This window comes from Serinus canaria, chromosome 12 (assembly GCF_022539315.1).
Source record: "Serinus canaria isolate serCan28SL12 chromosome 12, serCan2020, whole genome shotgun sequence".
Classification (NCBI taxonomy): Eukaryota; Metazoa; Chordata; class Aves; order Passeriformes; family Fringillidae; genus Serinus; species Serinus canaria.
In genome coordinates, this window is record NC_066326.1 from 11,711,346 (window position 1) to 11,728,857 (window position 17,512).

At 47.6% G+C, this 17,512-nt stretch overlaps 1 protein-coding gene across 3 annotated transcripts in view; it reads right to left on the minus strand.

Moving 5' to 3' along the window:
- The window catches only part of NCKIPSD (NCK interacting protein with SH3 domain), a 47,781-nt gene that overhangs the window by 7,000 nt on the left and 23,269 nt on the right, over window positions 1-17,512 (minus strand). For all 3 annotated transcript variants that reach the window (XM_030227890.2, XM_050979243.1, XM_050979244.1), the window contains exons 4-9: window positions 15,618-15,705; window positions 12,906-13,531; window positions 8,182-8,352; window positions 6,960-7,046; window positions 5,459-5,597; window positions 156-236 (exon numbers count right to left, since the gene is read on the minus strand). In XM_030227890.2, the coding sequence (XP_030083750.1) occupies window positions 156-236; window positions 5,459-5,597; window positions 6,960-7,046; window positions 8,182-8,352; window positions 12,906-13,531; window positions 15,618-15,705 (1,192 nt within the window). The remainder of the gene's footprint in view (window positions 1-155; window positions 237-5,458; window positions 5,598-6,959; window positions 7,047-8,181; window positions 8,353-12,905; window positions 13,532-15,617; window positions 15,706-17,512) is intronic.

A 17,512-nucleotide genomic window follows, 5' to 3' on the forward strand; every position in this document is an offset into this window, starting at 1 on the left:
CAGGCTCTATTGAGAAAGAACACACCCTGCTCTTGCTGGGCCTTCCACTGAGCTGTCCCTGGCCTTGACCATTAGGAGAAGTCCTTTCCCCATGTCTGCCAGCATGCCCCAGATATCCCATCACCAGCTCTGCTATGAGCACAACCCACTCTTACCATAGTGGTGATATGGCAGGGGCTCCCCCATGGAGAACATCATGGCCAGCACCAGTGCAGAGTAACACATCTTTTGATGATCTGCAAGGCAAAGGTCCTGTCATTAGCTCTTCTGAGGATATGAAACCTTTCCCCAGCTGCAGCTGGGAAGTCACACATTTCATACAGGCATTTAACTCTCCTCATTCCTGTACTGACTGAGCAGTAAGGGTGTTTTTCTCCATTTTAGCACAGCACACGCCTTCTGTGCCGTGTTTCCAAAGCAATTTAAAAATAATCATAACAAGAGTCCTCTATTTTTCTCCCCTCTACTTCAGAGGATCTGGGCAAACTTGATCTGAATAATTAAAAACCTCCCCTGCACAGTCCCAGGACACATCCCATAGTTATGTAATTACTGAACCCAGAAAAAGCATCCATCTGGCCAGCTCAAAATACTGCCTGTTCCAACCAACACCACCCCCAGACAGCCATGCTGCTTGTTACCATCTCTGCACAGCTCTACTTTTGCTACCTCAGCTCTGCCTGAAGGTATAAAAGGTCCCTGGGGAGAGCAGATCACTGCTCAGGCTGTGCATCTGCCCACCTCCCAGGCCACACATCTCCAGCACTGATACATCCCACAGCCTGCTAGTCCAACACAATTTTCGCTGGCAGCAGCTATATGTGAATGCTCCAAAGAACCCCTGCCAGTGTCTTTCCTGAATTTTAATTAATGGATACCTCTCAATAGATGTTTGCAGAACAACAACAACAACAAAAAAGTCATCAAATAGGATCTGTGCCCTCATCAAATGTAGCCTCTGTCCAGTTCAGCAAGTCTGAAGGCAATAGGAAAATGAGTATTATTTAGGTTACCACATGTACTGGCTAAATAAAGTTCAGCTACATCTGCCAGAAAGAGCCCTGGGGCACAAGGAAACTGAAGGTGTAATTATGAAAAACTGACCAAAACTACTTTTCATTGGAGGAGAAAAAGGCCCCTTCAATCTATGATGCTTTTCCTGGCCATACTGCTGCCCTGCACAATACACACCAGTTCCAATGCCCCCTCCAAACACTTTAAGATATTTAACTTCTCCATGCACAAAGCAGCCAATCTCTAAACATCTGCACCCTACAGTTTGGCTGTGACTGCACAGGCTGATGCCTTCAATGTCACCACTTACTCCTGGACTTGGCCAAGGGACTCGCAACATTTGGCAGCTCTCAGGTTTACTGTCAGCATGGGGGTAAAATGCCATGGAGTCCTTCCAGTCCCATGCCCCTGGGAAGTCAGCTCTGTCAGCAAAGCCTCTCCACTCAAAGCACACTCACACTGTCACACTTCCACACGATGCCTCAGTTTTCCATCAGCAAGTACTCGGAGTAAAAATAGATCACTTGCAGCTTAACCAGATACTACAGTATGAACAAGATTAAGAGTTTGTAGACCATGTGGCAGCAAAGGAAGGCTGAAAATTGCTGTTTACTCTCTGTAAACAGAGAGGGAGGATATTTAATGACTTAAATATAATTCATACTTCTTATATAAGAAGTTCTCAGCTATAAGGTGACAGTAATGCCAAAGCAGACTGTAGCAGAAAAGGGATCTGACAAACTGTTCACCACATGATTTCTTCATTCTTCCCTCCTCTACAGGAGCTGGGTCTCAGAGGAAGGACACTCCAGTAGGTAGACACAGGGAGCTGCTGTTTTCATGTTCCTAGAAAGGCTTTATTTTGTCAACAAAACGTTTTCCCTCACCACATCAGGAGCAATGAAATAAAGTGAGAGCCAGAAGCCAGTGATAAATATGGCAGTAGCAAATATGGAGAAACAGACTAGAGATGGGAGAGAAGAGAGTAGTTTTATACCTCCTTGGTCCATCTGCCATTAACTGATGTCCATTCATCTTGGCTGACAGCAGTCTACATGACTAGGAGGCAAATCTTGTTGTATTTCCCTAAAGATGACAAATCAAAGAATGCTGAAACCAGCCAGAAACCAGAACTTGGGGCAAATCCAGATGAATCCAGGACACTCACACTGCATAAGCTCTACAAGTTTTTGGGAGTGTCCCTGCTGCAGCAGGACAAGATTCCAAGACTCACCATGCTGAAGAACAGAGTAACTGTCAGTCAAAACACAGCTTTTGGTTTTTACCTTACACAGCAGTGCCAGTGGCTGTCAGAAATTAAGTAGTATCAATGCAGCTCTCCTGAAGCAGAGGGACTGCTGACAACAGATTGAAAAGCATCACTGAAGTAGCCATGACAGGTGGGAGAGATACAGCTGCTTGCTTACCAGCCTGCATTGCTGAAGACTACTGAGACAGTGGTGAGAAACTGCAATCATGTATGAAAAGCATTTCTCAGAGGCCTTTGAAAACCTTGCTTCCACCTTCTAAACACAGCAGTGTGAAATGTGGGCACTGGAAGCAGACACAATTGTCTGTGACTGAGGGAAGAGCCTGACAGCTGACTTGCATGTAAACTGTGCTGCAGCAAGGGAGAAAGTCATGATTATAGATTGGATTATCCCTGTCTGTTTTCTTTGGAATTGTTCTGGCTAATTCTGTTTTGCTGTGGCTTATTATAAGGTGTTCTAACATGGACAGATATGCAGGCCAGCTGCAGCAGAGGGAAGGAGCTGTCCAGAAGCAGTAAGACCCAAACATCTGCAGAAGAACTGGCCAGCAGCCAACATGCCTGCATCAGTCCCAGGGTAAAGCCCTTCTCACCAAAGGCACCCAGCATCCACAGACAGAGCTTCTGCCCCAGCTGCTCTTCAATAATAAGCCAGGAGGGATCCCACAGAGCTGCTGCAGCCAGTTCCAACTCCCCAGTTGTGTAGTGTTGGCACTGACTGCTCTGGCTGCAGTCACCCACAGGAGGGATTAGCTATTCCACAGCATGTCACGGATCAGCTGCTATTCCCCAGTTTTTAGCACCAAAATAAGCTCAAGTCATTCTAGGATTCAAGGTCATGTTTTCACACAAGCTTGCCATTTGCTGGCAGCACATGAAGCAGTAAAGCACCAGCATGGCAGGAGGGAACTACTAATGCCCTGAAACACCTCTGAAGGACAGACACATTTGGTAACCACGGATGGTTACCCCCCTGCTGCCCCACTGTGAAGGCTGAGAGGACTGGATGATGCACAGATGCCATTGCACAAGTGCCTACCATAAAGCTTAGCCCAAGGAAAGCAGCACAGGATGAAGACACTGATTTGTGAGGTCCTGTACCCACACAGTGGTCTGTCAGCAAAGGAGGAGCAGCTTTTCACCCTCCAACTGGACCACCTTGAGATGATGCTAGGGAAAGGGAGATGCTGCAGAGCTGCAGGCTGGCAGCTCAGAGGACACAGTAGAGCCACTTCTCACCCACTTCCACTGCCCTACTTTTATGACCCCAAAGCAGAGCTAAGACTTGCTGAGACACAGGCCTGCTCCAGCCTAAGTACTACCTGGAGATCAGCAGAGGTGTGCAGAAGTCACATAGGTCAGAGCTCAAAGCTCCAAACCCACCGAGAGATTGAATTAGCTGTGCTGTCTGGGTTGACAGAGCCCCAGGCAAAACACAGCATCACTGCAACCAGGCAAGAAGTAAGAAGGGTGACCAGCCCACTCTGCCTGCACAAAGACAGCTCAGGAACAGGGCAGGAGACAGAACCCTGTTTGGGAAGGTGCACAGGATGCTCACTTGGAGACAGTCTTTGTGAATGAATGATGGAGGCACAATAAAGTTTATTTTTGGCAGCACAAAATCAGAAGAAATGCTGCTGCAGGAACACAGTCACAGTCCCATAACCAAGCAGCATTTGCTTCTTGGGCAGTAAAACCTCAGCCTGGAGGAGATGCTTCTCAGGCCTAACCAGATTAAACACCAAGAGTATGGTAAGTTCACAGCACAGAATTTATAAGCAGCAGTAACAAAAGAGGAAGCACAGCCAGCACAGGAGTAATACTTGCAGTCGCACAGCACCAGCCCTTCCCCCTGCCCTGAAATGCCACCCTCCTCACCTCTGACATGCCTGCACTTCCAAGCATCTAGGCAGAGACAACTGCAAAGCCTTCTGCCACAGGATTGATTTTCATCTCCCACAGCCCCTTCCAGACACGAGATGAGCCCTGTTAATGCTGCCCAGCAGAGTCATGTTGGCAGTCTGAGGTGGGTTGCTGGGGACAGGAATGTCTATTATGCAGGTTCAAAGTGGTCATCTAGGTCATTTACTCAGCTCACATAAAATGGATGGGACAGTCCCTGTTCCCTGCAGACCTGTCAACCCCTACACAGTCTCACCACCAAATTATGTTCCTCCACAGCTCCATGACACCCACAACAAACTAACAGACTGCAACCAGGGCAGCAAGGCTGCAAACACCAGGCTCTTCTAATTTGATCCACATGGTCACTCAACAGCTACTATAATTGTGGGCCACAATTACACAAGACAATGGATTTTCAACGTTCTTTTAAGAGAAATATGCCACTGCCAGTATTGGTAGCCTACAGGTAGGCTTCAAAATGGGGAGCAAAGCTATGACTGTCCAAGACCAGGCATGTGTGGGGAGCTAGAAGGTAACTCCAGGGGAGTATTACTACATGCTCACCTTACTCAGGCTTTTCCCCAGCATATGCTTCTGGCTGCCCAGAATAAAGGACACTGGGCTAAGCAGGAGCTCTGAGGGCACGAAGGACATTCCTATTAGTAGCTGGGACAGTTCATCCTAACAAATGGAGTGGGAAGTAGAAGGAACATGAGGGCAAAGCCTGAGTATGAAAAGCAAAGAGCTGGGAAAACCTGGGCCATGGCACTATCCTGCAAAGGACCAGGACTGCAATGCCAACAACAGCACTGTCATCTCTCTTGGCACAGTGGTGGAGAGAAGGCCCTTTCTTTTAACCAGCACACATCTCACTCACCACAATGAAACACCACAAAAATTGGGTATAGAACACTGGAAAAAACTCTCTAAGAAACTGCATAGATCTTCCTTGAGATCTGCAAGTGTCTCTTGTCAGCATTATGAAACAAAACTGGAACAACTCAAAATGTGTTTTAAGAAATCTACAAGAAATGACACAGATCATTAATTGCATGTTCAAGAGCTGGAGGGCCTGGCACTGTTGGACTGAAACATCCCTTCCTGTGCATTCCCCAGTTACAGTGGTAATAACCTGAATAACTTTAAAACCAGACACCATTCCCCCCAGGCATGTGGAGCAGCTGGGCAACAGGGGGCCATGCTGCTGCTGCAAATCATGCAATGGGAGCAAACACTCCCAGGGCTGTGGGAACAGCAGCTCTGGCTCACCCTGTGTGTGAGTCTGCATGTCCCGGGCCAGCTCCATGGGCAGCACAGAATTCACGAGCGTTGAGATCACGGCAGCATCCAGGTTGCACATGGCTCCAAAGCACTTCAGCAGCAGCAGGCGCAATGGCACCCTGTGTTCCTGCAAAACCAATTTGTTACATCAAACCACGTCCTTGAGGAGGGCTCACTCTGAGGCTTGGACAGAGCTTCTAGATGTTCCTGTTGTTGGGAAGCCACAGACCTTCCCAGGGTGACATGAACCCAGAAGCTCTAAAAGCTTTTAGCAACAGTACAGGAATCACTTTACAATAATGTTCCCATTTGGGCAGGCTACAGGCTGTTGGCACATGTGGTCAGAAGGCATGTGGCAGCAAGAGCTCAGATCTGAGATGTCCTACATCATCCACTAAATCCGGTAACACACCAACAACCCGTACCTGTCCCCAGCAAAGAGACTAAATGTTCTGGGTAGCCAGGATTCTCCGAGCATGCCAAAATTTTGTGAACATTGCTCTGATTAAGGTTTCCTGATGAGGTAACATTTGCAAGCTCTCTTCAGAAAGTTTTGGGACATGCAAGGATTCCAGCAAAGATCATGCTCAGCCTGCACCTCCGATGCAGGAGCTCTGATGCTGAGGTAACCTGCATACTCCACCCTCAGCCAACAACTCCAGGGTTTAGAGAACAGAAGAGAGCCAAGCCCTGGCACTGGGCATGACAGCAGCCAGGACAGGACACCCAACTGCTCCTTACCTGGTCAGGCTTCCTTGGAATTGTGGGCAGAGAACAGCAGGCAGTGAAAGTCAGCAGGCTCTGACTGCCCAGCCTGCCTTCCTGCTCTCAGCTATGCTACAGCCCCCTGATGCTGAGATCTGGGTGCAGACACACAAGTGCTAGATGAAAGCAAAATGCCACAAGACTTGATGTGCTGTATCTGGGGACTTAGGGACAGGTTTTCTACTCCCACAGAGTCCTACAACAGAACTTTGCAGGAAGGAGAGGGGCAAAGCAACGCTACATAATTGTTTAAGGCAAAACTTCTATTTCTTCCTCTAAACTGATTTCCTTCCCCACTCCCAAGGCTTCTACTCATTACCTACTTTCCTAACCAAAGTTATTTACTAATGCACAGGAGTGCATCAATTAAAAGAAGAACAATCACAGCCTGTCAGATCTCCCAAGGCATCCTCTGAAATCCTTCCTCTAGATACCAGTGATGCCAATGCTGGTCCTCAACGGGCCAGTAAAAGCAGCAAGCTTTACCCTTGCCAAGTGCTAGCTACTGCTTCAAAGTCTGCAGCATCCTCTGCGCTTTCACACAACTTTCATGCATAGCATTGACATTAGCCAGCACTTGAAAGGGATATGCTGCAGTTTCAGAGAGACCACAGAACTGCCCTATCCAAGGGAAACATCTTCAATACATTCATTGTACCAACCCTGCTCTTTAGCATCTTCAGGGAAATCTTAAAAAGACATTTGGTGCATTTTGCCACCTTACCATCTGATAATACGCCACAAGGGACAGGACAGATTCAAACTCATTCTTCTTGCACATTTTCTTGCACACTTCTGGATCTGCATCTGTCTGGAAGAAGGAATTGACAGGTAACCCAGTGACACATCAAAGCAGAAGGTGCCTGCTGCAGGGACCTCGAGGGAGAACCCTTGCTTTCAGATCTCAGTAGCCCAAATATCTCACAAAGAAACTGAAAGCAGAGCACAGAAACAGGTCAAGAACCATCACCCTTCACCATCAAAGTGGATTCTTGAGAAATGCCTCTGCCATAGAGCATGTTTCAGGCTGAAAATATCTAAAACACGACCCAAAAAGCACCTGATTGAGAGCATCACACAGTTACACAGAGTAGCTGCAGCACTGCTCCCATCCTGAGAAGTACATCTTCTCCCACCCCTAAGTTATGAGGAAATGGTTGCACAAAATTCCACTCAGCCTTGCCCAGCAGGCCCACAGCAATGCAGCACAGGCTGTATGCAGAGTGACAAAGACCCTGGCATCTATTACAGAAAGTGTACCTGTTTTCTCCAGAACTGGAGAGGACTATACAATAGTGCCAGAGCAAACCCCACAACAGAACCCCTAACACAGATCATGTCACTGCTCTGAGGGGAGTTCCTAAATCATCCCTGGACACAGCCAGCCTTGTACATACTAGTGAGAGTGCTGGGACAGTAATCCTCTCCTGTATGCAGAGATGTGTGAGATGATTTATACTTTTTCACAAAAACAGCTTTAAAGCTCACTTTCAAGGCAACCAAAGAATGTTCTTTGCATTTAATGAGCTTAACCCCACAGGTACCTCCCAGCAACTGAGGATATCTTAAGCGGAAGATGAATTAAATGGGCTTAGGAGTGCATTAGGAGTGCTACCAGAGACTTCCAGGTTTTCTGTGGCAGGTTGGGTTTTTTGGAGGTGAGGGTTTATATCCTCTTGTGATAGGCAAATACCAAAACTACCATGAACAGCTCAGTAATGCTTTCAGAGTAGCTCTGTAAGGTGGAATGGAGAGCAAAGGCAGCTCAAGAGCACTGCAGAACCCACAGAGAAGGGTAGGGCTTCCTGACACTAAAGGATGCAGAAGAAACCTGCACCCCCAAAACAGCAGATCCAGTGGCAACACAGGGGTGAAGGAGGTCAAAAAAAGGAACTTCACCAGTTCTATCTGCTCTGGTCTGCCTGTAAAGAGAGGAATTTACTCACCAGGATGCGAAGCAGCTCCTCCAGATAGCAGCAGATGACGTTCTCATCCTCGTAGAGTGCCCAGCTGCGCTGCTGAGCATCATCCTTGTGCCTGGCCAGATCTGCAAAGATCACCTCCAGCCGCTGCTCGTCATGGCAGATCTGGCCCGAGGGCAGCCCCGCACTCAGGTTCTGCACGACAGCAAAACCACTGGTTAGTGGGACCCTGACAGCTGGCTCTTGTTTGGGTGCCTGTTTCCTGCAATCTTGTCTCCCAACTGGCAGCTGACCTCATTCAGTCAAGAGCTGGCAGTATAAAACCAGTAAGTTTATGACACATGTTATTTCAGATCTCATACTTTTGGAGACTCTGCCCTCTGTAGATTCTGGAAATCATCCTGAGAATGGGAAAAGCCAAACCAGCCCAGTATGGGCCAGGACCACTGCCAGGCAGCAGCTGAGCACCCCCAGTGAAACAGACATGTCCTGGACAGCAGACTACCACACTGCACAGCTGCCTCAAGGCAGAAGTTCCCTCTGCTGCCCACTCCCTCCAGCCTGAAAGGGACAGATCTGCCTTGGATTCATGGCTCTTGGCACTTTTATGGTGCTCTCCATGCCAGCTGCTCTAGGCCTGGATCCTCTGCACCAAGAACAGGAACCAATTCATCGTGGGCTGCTTTGGTTTTGCTTCATCCTAAACAGCAGAGCTCCACTGTTCACCACAGCTCTGAAGCGTGCAGCCACCCAGTAAACCTTACTGCACACAGTCCATTCTCCAGCTGCTGTCAACGGCAACCCCACCACTTCTGCCTCACACACAACCCTTGCCATGAAGGTCTCACTCTTCAGTTGCCTTTCCTTTGCTCCTCCTCTCCTTCAAGAAAGTGGGGAGCGGTGAGGGTGCATTTAACCCACCTGAACAGCCGCTGTGCTCTGGGATTTAGGATAAGCCTCTAGGACCTAAGTATATCACATGAATCACTTGGTTTCCTGAAAGCAAGGCAAGAAGGGGGGGTTCAGTACACGGAACTGAGCTGATCACAGGTGAGGTGTCCAGGCACTATTAAGAGAGGTAAGGACTATTTTGTGAAAGAGCTTAAATTATATACACAAGGGTTTGGCAGCAGTGACCAAGCAGCAGGAGATCAGCAAGGTGGAAGAGAACCAAGGTGAGAAATTCAAATAACAGGGAAAACCCACTCACTGAGACCAAATTCCTACAAATTTTTGGATGAGGCTGTCCTACCACATGCAGCAACAAGTCATGATCACTCAGTGAGAAAAGGCCTTTATAACTTACCAGCCAGGACATCTCCTGGAACCTCAGAGAAGACTTATTCCTTCCAACAGGCTGGCTGTGCAGGCAGGGGCAGCCAGCCTTCAGGCAGACTTCACTTTGGGAGCAGAACAGATAGATTTTGTACAGAGACACGAGCCCATGTCTTGTGCCAGTTGTGACACCTGCACACGGATGGCCAAGTGCAGGAGCTGCACCCCTCCTGCCTATCCCCACCCTCCAGCCCTCTCTGGGGAAACCACTGCATGTTTAACAGTAATGTCTTGCCTGCTTTATTAGAGACAGACTTGTTAGTGAGTTGCTTTGGGGTATGAACTAATTTAGGACTTCAAGTCCATGCTTCAGTTATAAAATAGAGAAGTTTTCTTGTTGCAGCTTCTTACATAATTTTTGTGAGGCAGGTAATGAAGGAAGAAGCATGCAGGTTTAACACAAGCCTCTGTACACACTTGAAATTTTGGGAAGCTATGGGTAGCCTAGCAGAAAAGCAGGTAGCCAGTTGTAAGAGAGCACAACAGCTTTCCAGAGCTGAGTACAAGCATAAGAATTTCCATTTGAATGGTGATTTATCAGAAGCAAATACATTAAGAGACTTGCTTCATCCTGCCATCCCCCTGCTTCTCTTTAGGAGGACCTACAGTACACTGCAGTGTCACCTGCCGGTCCTCAAGAGTCCCAGCTGCTTTGGTGAGGGCTCTCCATTATGTGCCTTACATCCTCCTCACCAGAGCACTGCATGGCCAGTCCTACCTCAATCCACTGCTGGGACTCTTTTTGGATGACCATTTTAATGAGTATTCATTTTAATGATCCCTCTATTCAGCATCTTACCACTAGTCTACTTTCTCCAATCCTTCATCTGCAGCCCTTAATGACTCCACTGAGCATCAAGCTTGGATGGACTTGGATGAGATCAACCCATTAACAAGCTTTTCCATCTGACCATGTAACTACACCTCACACTGTTTCAGTGCATTTTCAGCACCATTCTCAGCCCTCCCCTTACCAGGATCAGGTCTCTGCTTATTAAACATCTTGGCAGCTACTACAACGTGCAGCATCATCATATGGCCATTTCCAGGAATCTGCTAGAGAGCCCATAAGCAGAAGGAGGTTTCAGTATTTCTAACAACACCACTTTGCAATATCTTGCTGCTTCAAATAGTTCCCTACCCCCAGCCCAGCAGAACAAGCTGCTACAGGGATTTCATTCTTCCTAACAGACCAAAACCATTTTTGGGAACTTTATCATAAGCACACTGCTCAGAGGTGGCCACATCTGCCATGCAAACCCAGCTGCTGTCCTGGCCATTTCTTCTCTTGCTTCCCTCCCCCCATACCTCACCAGCAAGTGCTGTGGATCACCAGTCCCATGGGTACACACACCTTCCCTCCAGATGAGCCCCAAAATCATATAGCAGGTTTTCAGACTTGGCCAGGCCAAGAGCTGACACAGGGAAGCCAACCTGGCAGGTTTGCTCCTGCAGATCCCAAATAGTATGGTACCTCTTTAGTATCTTTCCTGAGGTGCGAGCTCCTCAGCACCCTCCTTGTCTCTGCTGCTCCCCCAACTTAGTCTTACATTACCTGTCAAAAAGCAGCAGGATGCTGTCCCAGCATCTTTTATTCTCTAAAAAAACCATGTGCCTGTACAGATTCCATGCTGGAGGAACAGCAAGGTAAATAAGATGGAAGTACTATTCAACCTTCAGAAGGCACTGGGGATGGGAGAGAGGTAAGGGATTGTGGAATTGATTTAGTAAATCAGTGAGCTGACTTTAAATTAAGACTGGAAAAGAAAAGAAAGGATATAGCTAATTAAAGAACATGATCCAAAAGGTTGAAGCAGCTATGGTATCTACTACGAGCAGACCAAAGCTTTAAATCAAAGCTGATATCTCACTCTGTTTTAGGGAGTAGAAGAAAAACCTTGAAAAATATGCAAGAGATGAGTTGCCATGTATTTGCATGGACTGGGGAGTAGAGGGATTTCAGAAGCTACAAATTAAAGAAAAAAATTCCTTGACCTAGAACTGACAACTCAGCAACAATACTACACAGAAACCCCTGAGACTGTGGAATGATTTGGTATAATGAACAACACAAAGTCAACAATAATAATTTGTACCACTAAACCACACTAGTGAAGCTACAGCAGTGCAGTCACCCCACAAGTACACGTGACCACTCCAGCTGTCAGAGCTAGTCTTCTACACCAGGTGAACAACCTCACCTGGGACCAGGCCCCCACTTATCAGCAGAGGTATATCATCTGGCTGGGACGCTGAGAAAAAATGCACACCACATCTACAACATTTACACCTGAGCACCGTGCAAGCCCATCCAGGCTCTCCTTCTGAAAGCAGTACTGCTCAAGATAGGTATGATGAGGTATTATAAGATGGGACAATCTTCTGCTGTGTCTCCATACATTACTGGTCATTTTAAAATCCCACAGATGCCCTAGATGACAGATATCATATCAGTTACCAGAAGATCCATACTACTCCCTGCACCGGCATCACCTTCTTCCTATCCTTTTCAGGCTGGTCTGCAGGAATGGCCATGAAATTGAGGCTTTCAAATCCCCTCTGCAGAAACGTGGCACTAAATAACTTCTGTGGAATTAAGCTTATTGTATCCTGAGTACATGTATTAATGATAAAAATAATATTCAAATCTTGGACAAGGTGCAAATATCAGAAAACTGAACTTCTCAGCATGCAAGACAGAGCCAGAACACTTGCTTGAACCAGCTAAATTTTTTTGCTGAATCTAGATCACAAATTGACAGGGCATTGTTACTGGAGAAGGAAGCAATTAACCACTGGGTTATGGCCACAGAGACTTGATGATTGCTTATAGGGGCCTCTATTCAGTACAAACAGTCAACCAGATTATGATTTGATGTAAAATTTGAATGTCATTAGTCCTCCATATTCAAATGCCTCCGAACAGTTCATTATAATCTTGCTATTAGCAATGGAATTCCAATCTTAGAAGTTTGTATGATGCACACTCCTCAGGGCTGCACTGAGCAAGTGGGAGCTGAAATTTATTATCCCTCCAGCTAAAACAGAGTCTGCCCAGGTGCACTTCACCATTTCAATGACTGATGCAGAAGGAGAAAGATAGGATTATTTTGACATAAGGTTTATTTAAAACAAGCTCAAGATAATGCTCCAACTCAAGGCTATGCTGTACATCTGCAGCTCATCTGGGGAGTAAACTCACCTGTTTTCCACTTCTCTGCTAACAGTACTATGACCTGGCTTAAACCCCTGAAACCCCTGGTAGCCCTGGCTGGATATTTACCCCCATCTAGCATCTTTTCTTTTGGGATCTCACTGCTTTTCTCATCCCAAACATCAGGAGCTCATTGAGTTCATGACACCTTATCAGAGGCGGTGTCCAGCAGTTCCCACTCCAGCCTCACACACATTACCTTACTCTCCACCACGGAGATGAGGATCTGCTCCATGATGCTGCTGGTTGCAGGGACAGAGGTCTGGATGTGGCCGATGACGATGCCAATGGCCACACGGGACAGCTCGTAGCTGAGGTTGGTGTTCCTGCGCACCAGCTCGATCAGTTCGGCACCAATTGTCTTGGGCACGGAGGCCACCAGGCCACCGGGCTCTGCTGGCAGCGACTCCACCCCAGCTGCCTTCTTATCCTCCAGGCAGAGGTTGCTGAAGGCATCCAGGCTTGCAGGGGGGGCCGGGGCAGTTTTCTTTACCTGAGAAGTCTTCTCCCCATCCACATTGTGGGACCTCTGGGTCCCCCCTTCAGCTGGCGGAGCTGGGGCAACCCTCTTGGACTGGGGAGATTTGCTGGTATCCTTTGGGGAAGTCCCGTAACGGGAATGGCTGACGGAGCCGCTGTCCAGGTTGCGTGTGATGGTGGTGTGGACGCTCCGGCTCGGGACAGGGGGTGGGGTGTTGGCAGGACTGGAGGTGGCTGTGGGGAGAGCGCTCTCGGATACAGAAGAAGCAGTGTACAAGGTATCCAGGGATGTTGTGCTTATAGAGGAGGCACTAGAAGCTGACCCAGGAATAATTTCAACAGCATCTGAAAGGGGACAATTAAACATGCCTTAGCAACAGCATCAAAGGAAAAGAGAAAAAACCCAAATTGCTACAGCACAGTCCATTAAAAGGCTCATTGTGCATTCGACCAGAGCAGTTTAACTCCTCTTCCTGCCTCACTTATCTCAAAGCAAAAATTGTACCAGCTCTCTCTGGAGCATTCCCACACAATCACCTCTTTAGAAAGGGGAAAGCTACTCTGCTGAGATGAATACCCTTCAAAGGGCTTAGTGTTTTACACAGGGGAAGGGAGGGAGAGATGGACAGAACTAAGGGACAGAAAAGTCTTTTCCCCCTGGCTTAGGCTTTTTCTGTGTTAAGGACATAAGCCCTCACTTTTGAAAGATGGTGCCTCGGAATTGGAAGACACAGAAGGCTTCACACACAAGCCTGCACCTCCCTCTTGCACAGACCTCACGCTTAGCGCTGACAGTGGAGGAAACACTTGACTGACAACCTCTTTAGTCCCTCCCTTTCAGCACTCTCCCAACATTTGATCATGAGCCCTGCAGCCCTGCTGGCACCCACTGATTTCACTAGCCTCCACACTATCTGTTCTACTGTATTTCTCCCCTCACCTCTAGTTTTGACTAGCTCTAGCAGTGGGAGTCCCACCTTCCAAGGGAAAAAATCCCCAACAAGCAAAGAGATATTAAGATTTTTCTTTCCTTTAACCTGGTTGTATATATAGTTTTGGTTAATCTTATCCATTAGTTTCTCAAAGGCAGAAATGTATCCGAGTTCTTCCTTGACCAAGAAAACAATTACTTGGACAAACAGTGGGTTAGCTGTCTATGAGCATCCCAAGAGCAGCTGGTGTTAGTGCTGGGAGAGAAGGAGCTGTACTCCATGGGGAGCTCAGCACCCATGGAAGGCAGTTACACACACACATGCCCAAAGGAAGGAGCAGTGGGACTAATGTGAAATGCCTGTCCTGCCCTTCCTGCTCCATCAGTGCTTGGAGCCCTCTACCAGTCCATCCACCACTCCTCCCAAAGTAAAGACCACCTAGGCCGAAAAACTAGGCCCTTCACACCCATACAGGTTCAACATCCCCCTGTTTCCTCCTCCTCACAGAGGATCCTTCATGACTCATAGCTCCCCCTAGGCTTCATTAAATAATGAGTTGAAGGAAACTGACCTTTGCAAACTCACACTACTCCAGTGAAAAATGGCTCAGTACCATTAAGGAAGCTGGTGCCAGCCCCTCTCTCAATTACCTGCAAGTCAATAGCTCTGCCCAGTTCCACACAAGGGGACATGAGTGGGCTTGAAATGGGCTGAGTGTCACCAATGGCATCACTGTCACAGCACAGCAGAGCACTTGGGCAAGCTGACAGCAAGTCAGAAGGATAAGCACTACTCTGCCAGCCCAACTGTGCTGAAGATGGAGAAGCTCCAGCCCTGACCCCATGGTCCTGCCCTCAAGTGTTTCTCACTAGCTGCTCCTCTGCCTGTGGGCAGCACATAGGCAGATGTGTCCCTGGTATTATTACTGCTCCTTGCAGGCACCAGACACTGAGTTCATGGAAATCCAACCACTGTACAAAGAAAGTGCTCAACAGATTGGGAAGTGAGAGTGCATTAAAAGCCAGTGAGTTCCCCTGGTAAAGTATCACACACTGCAAGGGAATGCTCCCTCTGCCTTGTTGGGAGACAGCCATGGTGTCTGTGGGAGAAAAAGGATCTTAAACCACTGACTCAGTGCACTAGCCAGACTAGCCACATGAGCAGGCAGAGAGTTGCTCCTTGGAGAGCCACAGGCACTGAAGGAGCAGGGGGATGTGCTGTACCTGGCACCTGTCCACAAGCTGCTCAGACCCTCCCAAATCAGAACAGGCTTGAAGGAGCACTGCTAACCAGCTCAGGACCACTAGCATTAAAACCTATAGGAATCAAGCTGTATACATTTTACAGATATATTTGTAAGGATATAAACCATAATCAGAATTCAAGGAATGGATAAGGATGCTCATCTAAGCACAAAGCAGAAGCATTCAGGCCTCATGGCTGTTACATCACCCAGTGTCTGCTTCATGCCCAAGACCTGGAGAGCAGCTTGTCCTTACTTTTAATGGGAGCAGCAATCTGTGTGTTCTTGCGCTTCTCTGGAGGTGGGGGGGTGACAGGAGCAGCACGATGAGCCTGTGGAGGGATCTGTAAGGAAAGATTGCAAAGCAATCAAAGGAGGTTGACAATAAAGATATTCTCTTTATGAAGACTTCTTTCTCACGTGCATGTGTAGATTTGTCCTTACATCTCTCTTGTCATTTGGGGCAGTTTTCTCAGGAGGACAGATGCTAATGGGCGGCCTCCTAGAAGAACAAAGCAGGACTCAAAGTGACTTCATCCCCTCCCTGTGACAGGCAAAGCAGCCCTTGTTTAATTGCTGTGTTCAGAAGCACATGGAGCATATGTCGTGTAGACCTGTCAAGCATTTACTCCTCCTTTATTCCAAATGCAATCCCACCCACTTACCATGTCTCCACATTACTCTCAATAGCTCCACAGAGGCTGCAAACAGAGTGTGTATTTACACACTCTTCTGGAGAGATCCATTACATCAGCTACAAATACCCTTGCAGAAAGACAAAGCCAAGGACTGGAAACATGTAAATGCCTTTTCCATGCTTTCAAAGCTATTTCTGCTCATGCAGGGAGAAAACAGGGTTTGACCCTCTGTGCAATACTATGCTACCTATAGCAAGACACACTGGGAAAAGCTTTGCCAGGGAGTTGCATTAACTCCCCACATCTGGGGTTTCTTGTGCAAGTCTCTTCTTCTAGGATTGCCAAGCCAGCAGTGTACAAGCCCCAGACCCAGACTCCTATACTCATCCTTTCCTGTCAGATCTAAACACCACGATCACCAATATCACATTCACCCACAATTACTCCAGTGAAGTGCAGCCTCAGGGTTAACCTCTGATCAGCAGAGCACCACTGAACACAGCAGCCAAGCTGGGTGGGAAGACATTGCATCAATACACCAGTCCCCACAGCTCAACAGCTCAGGGCCAGTAGACTCTGCTTGGGACCTCTCAGGACTGCTGGGATTCAGAGCCTGCTGCCTCAAATGTGCCTCTGCTTTTATGGGATATTGCAATCACTGTCTGTGGCCAAACCTCCTAGGGGAGCACAGGAAGGGAAAGGAGGTGATGGTCTGGATGCCTTGGGTAACGTGGCTTTCAACCATTTGGAATCTACAATGACATTCAGTCCACCACAAGTAAAAATTTTGCAGGTTTGTTTAGCCCAGAAAGAGAAATTTTTCTGTGCCCTGTCATTGCTGAATAGACCTATATAAACACCACTGAGGGCACAAAGCTCTGCCACCCCAGAGTGAAAATCTGAGACAGGCCCCTGAAGGGTCTCTATCTTACATTAGCTCAGCAGAAAAAGAGGGAGAAAAGTATTTTTTTCCCCCAGAACCAGGAAGGGCAAAAACTTCATCTGAAATGGGAGCAAAGATATTCCTATAAATAGAACACCTTCAAAAGCCACCTCAAATATTCACAACTCTACGGCAAAAGCTGACAATGTGCTCACAGCCCGTGTCTAGATCCACTAGACAAGGGAAGACAGCAGTTTGCACAAAGACTTTTAAAAAAGGATCTCTTAGTCCCTTTCCCACCCAACACCAAATACATCCAACCTTACACCATGCCATATGAAAAGTCACTTTATGAGTGCCTTCAGCCAGTGAATTAGCACAAGGCACTGCTGCTGACATCCTGCCTGCACACTCGGCTCTTGTCAATCCACCCCACATTGTTCTCTGGGTGGAATGCTATCCAGTACTTGCATACAGCTTCAAAAATTATCTGTGTTGGTCCATAAAGAGACTGCACAGCTGAAAGAGGTCAAGCAGATCAGGAGGGGTCTCTGCATTGCCATGGTTGGCAGGCGGGCCCCAAATCCAGAAAGCTCAGCTGTGCTAAAAGCAGAGCCCTGTCTGCAGAGT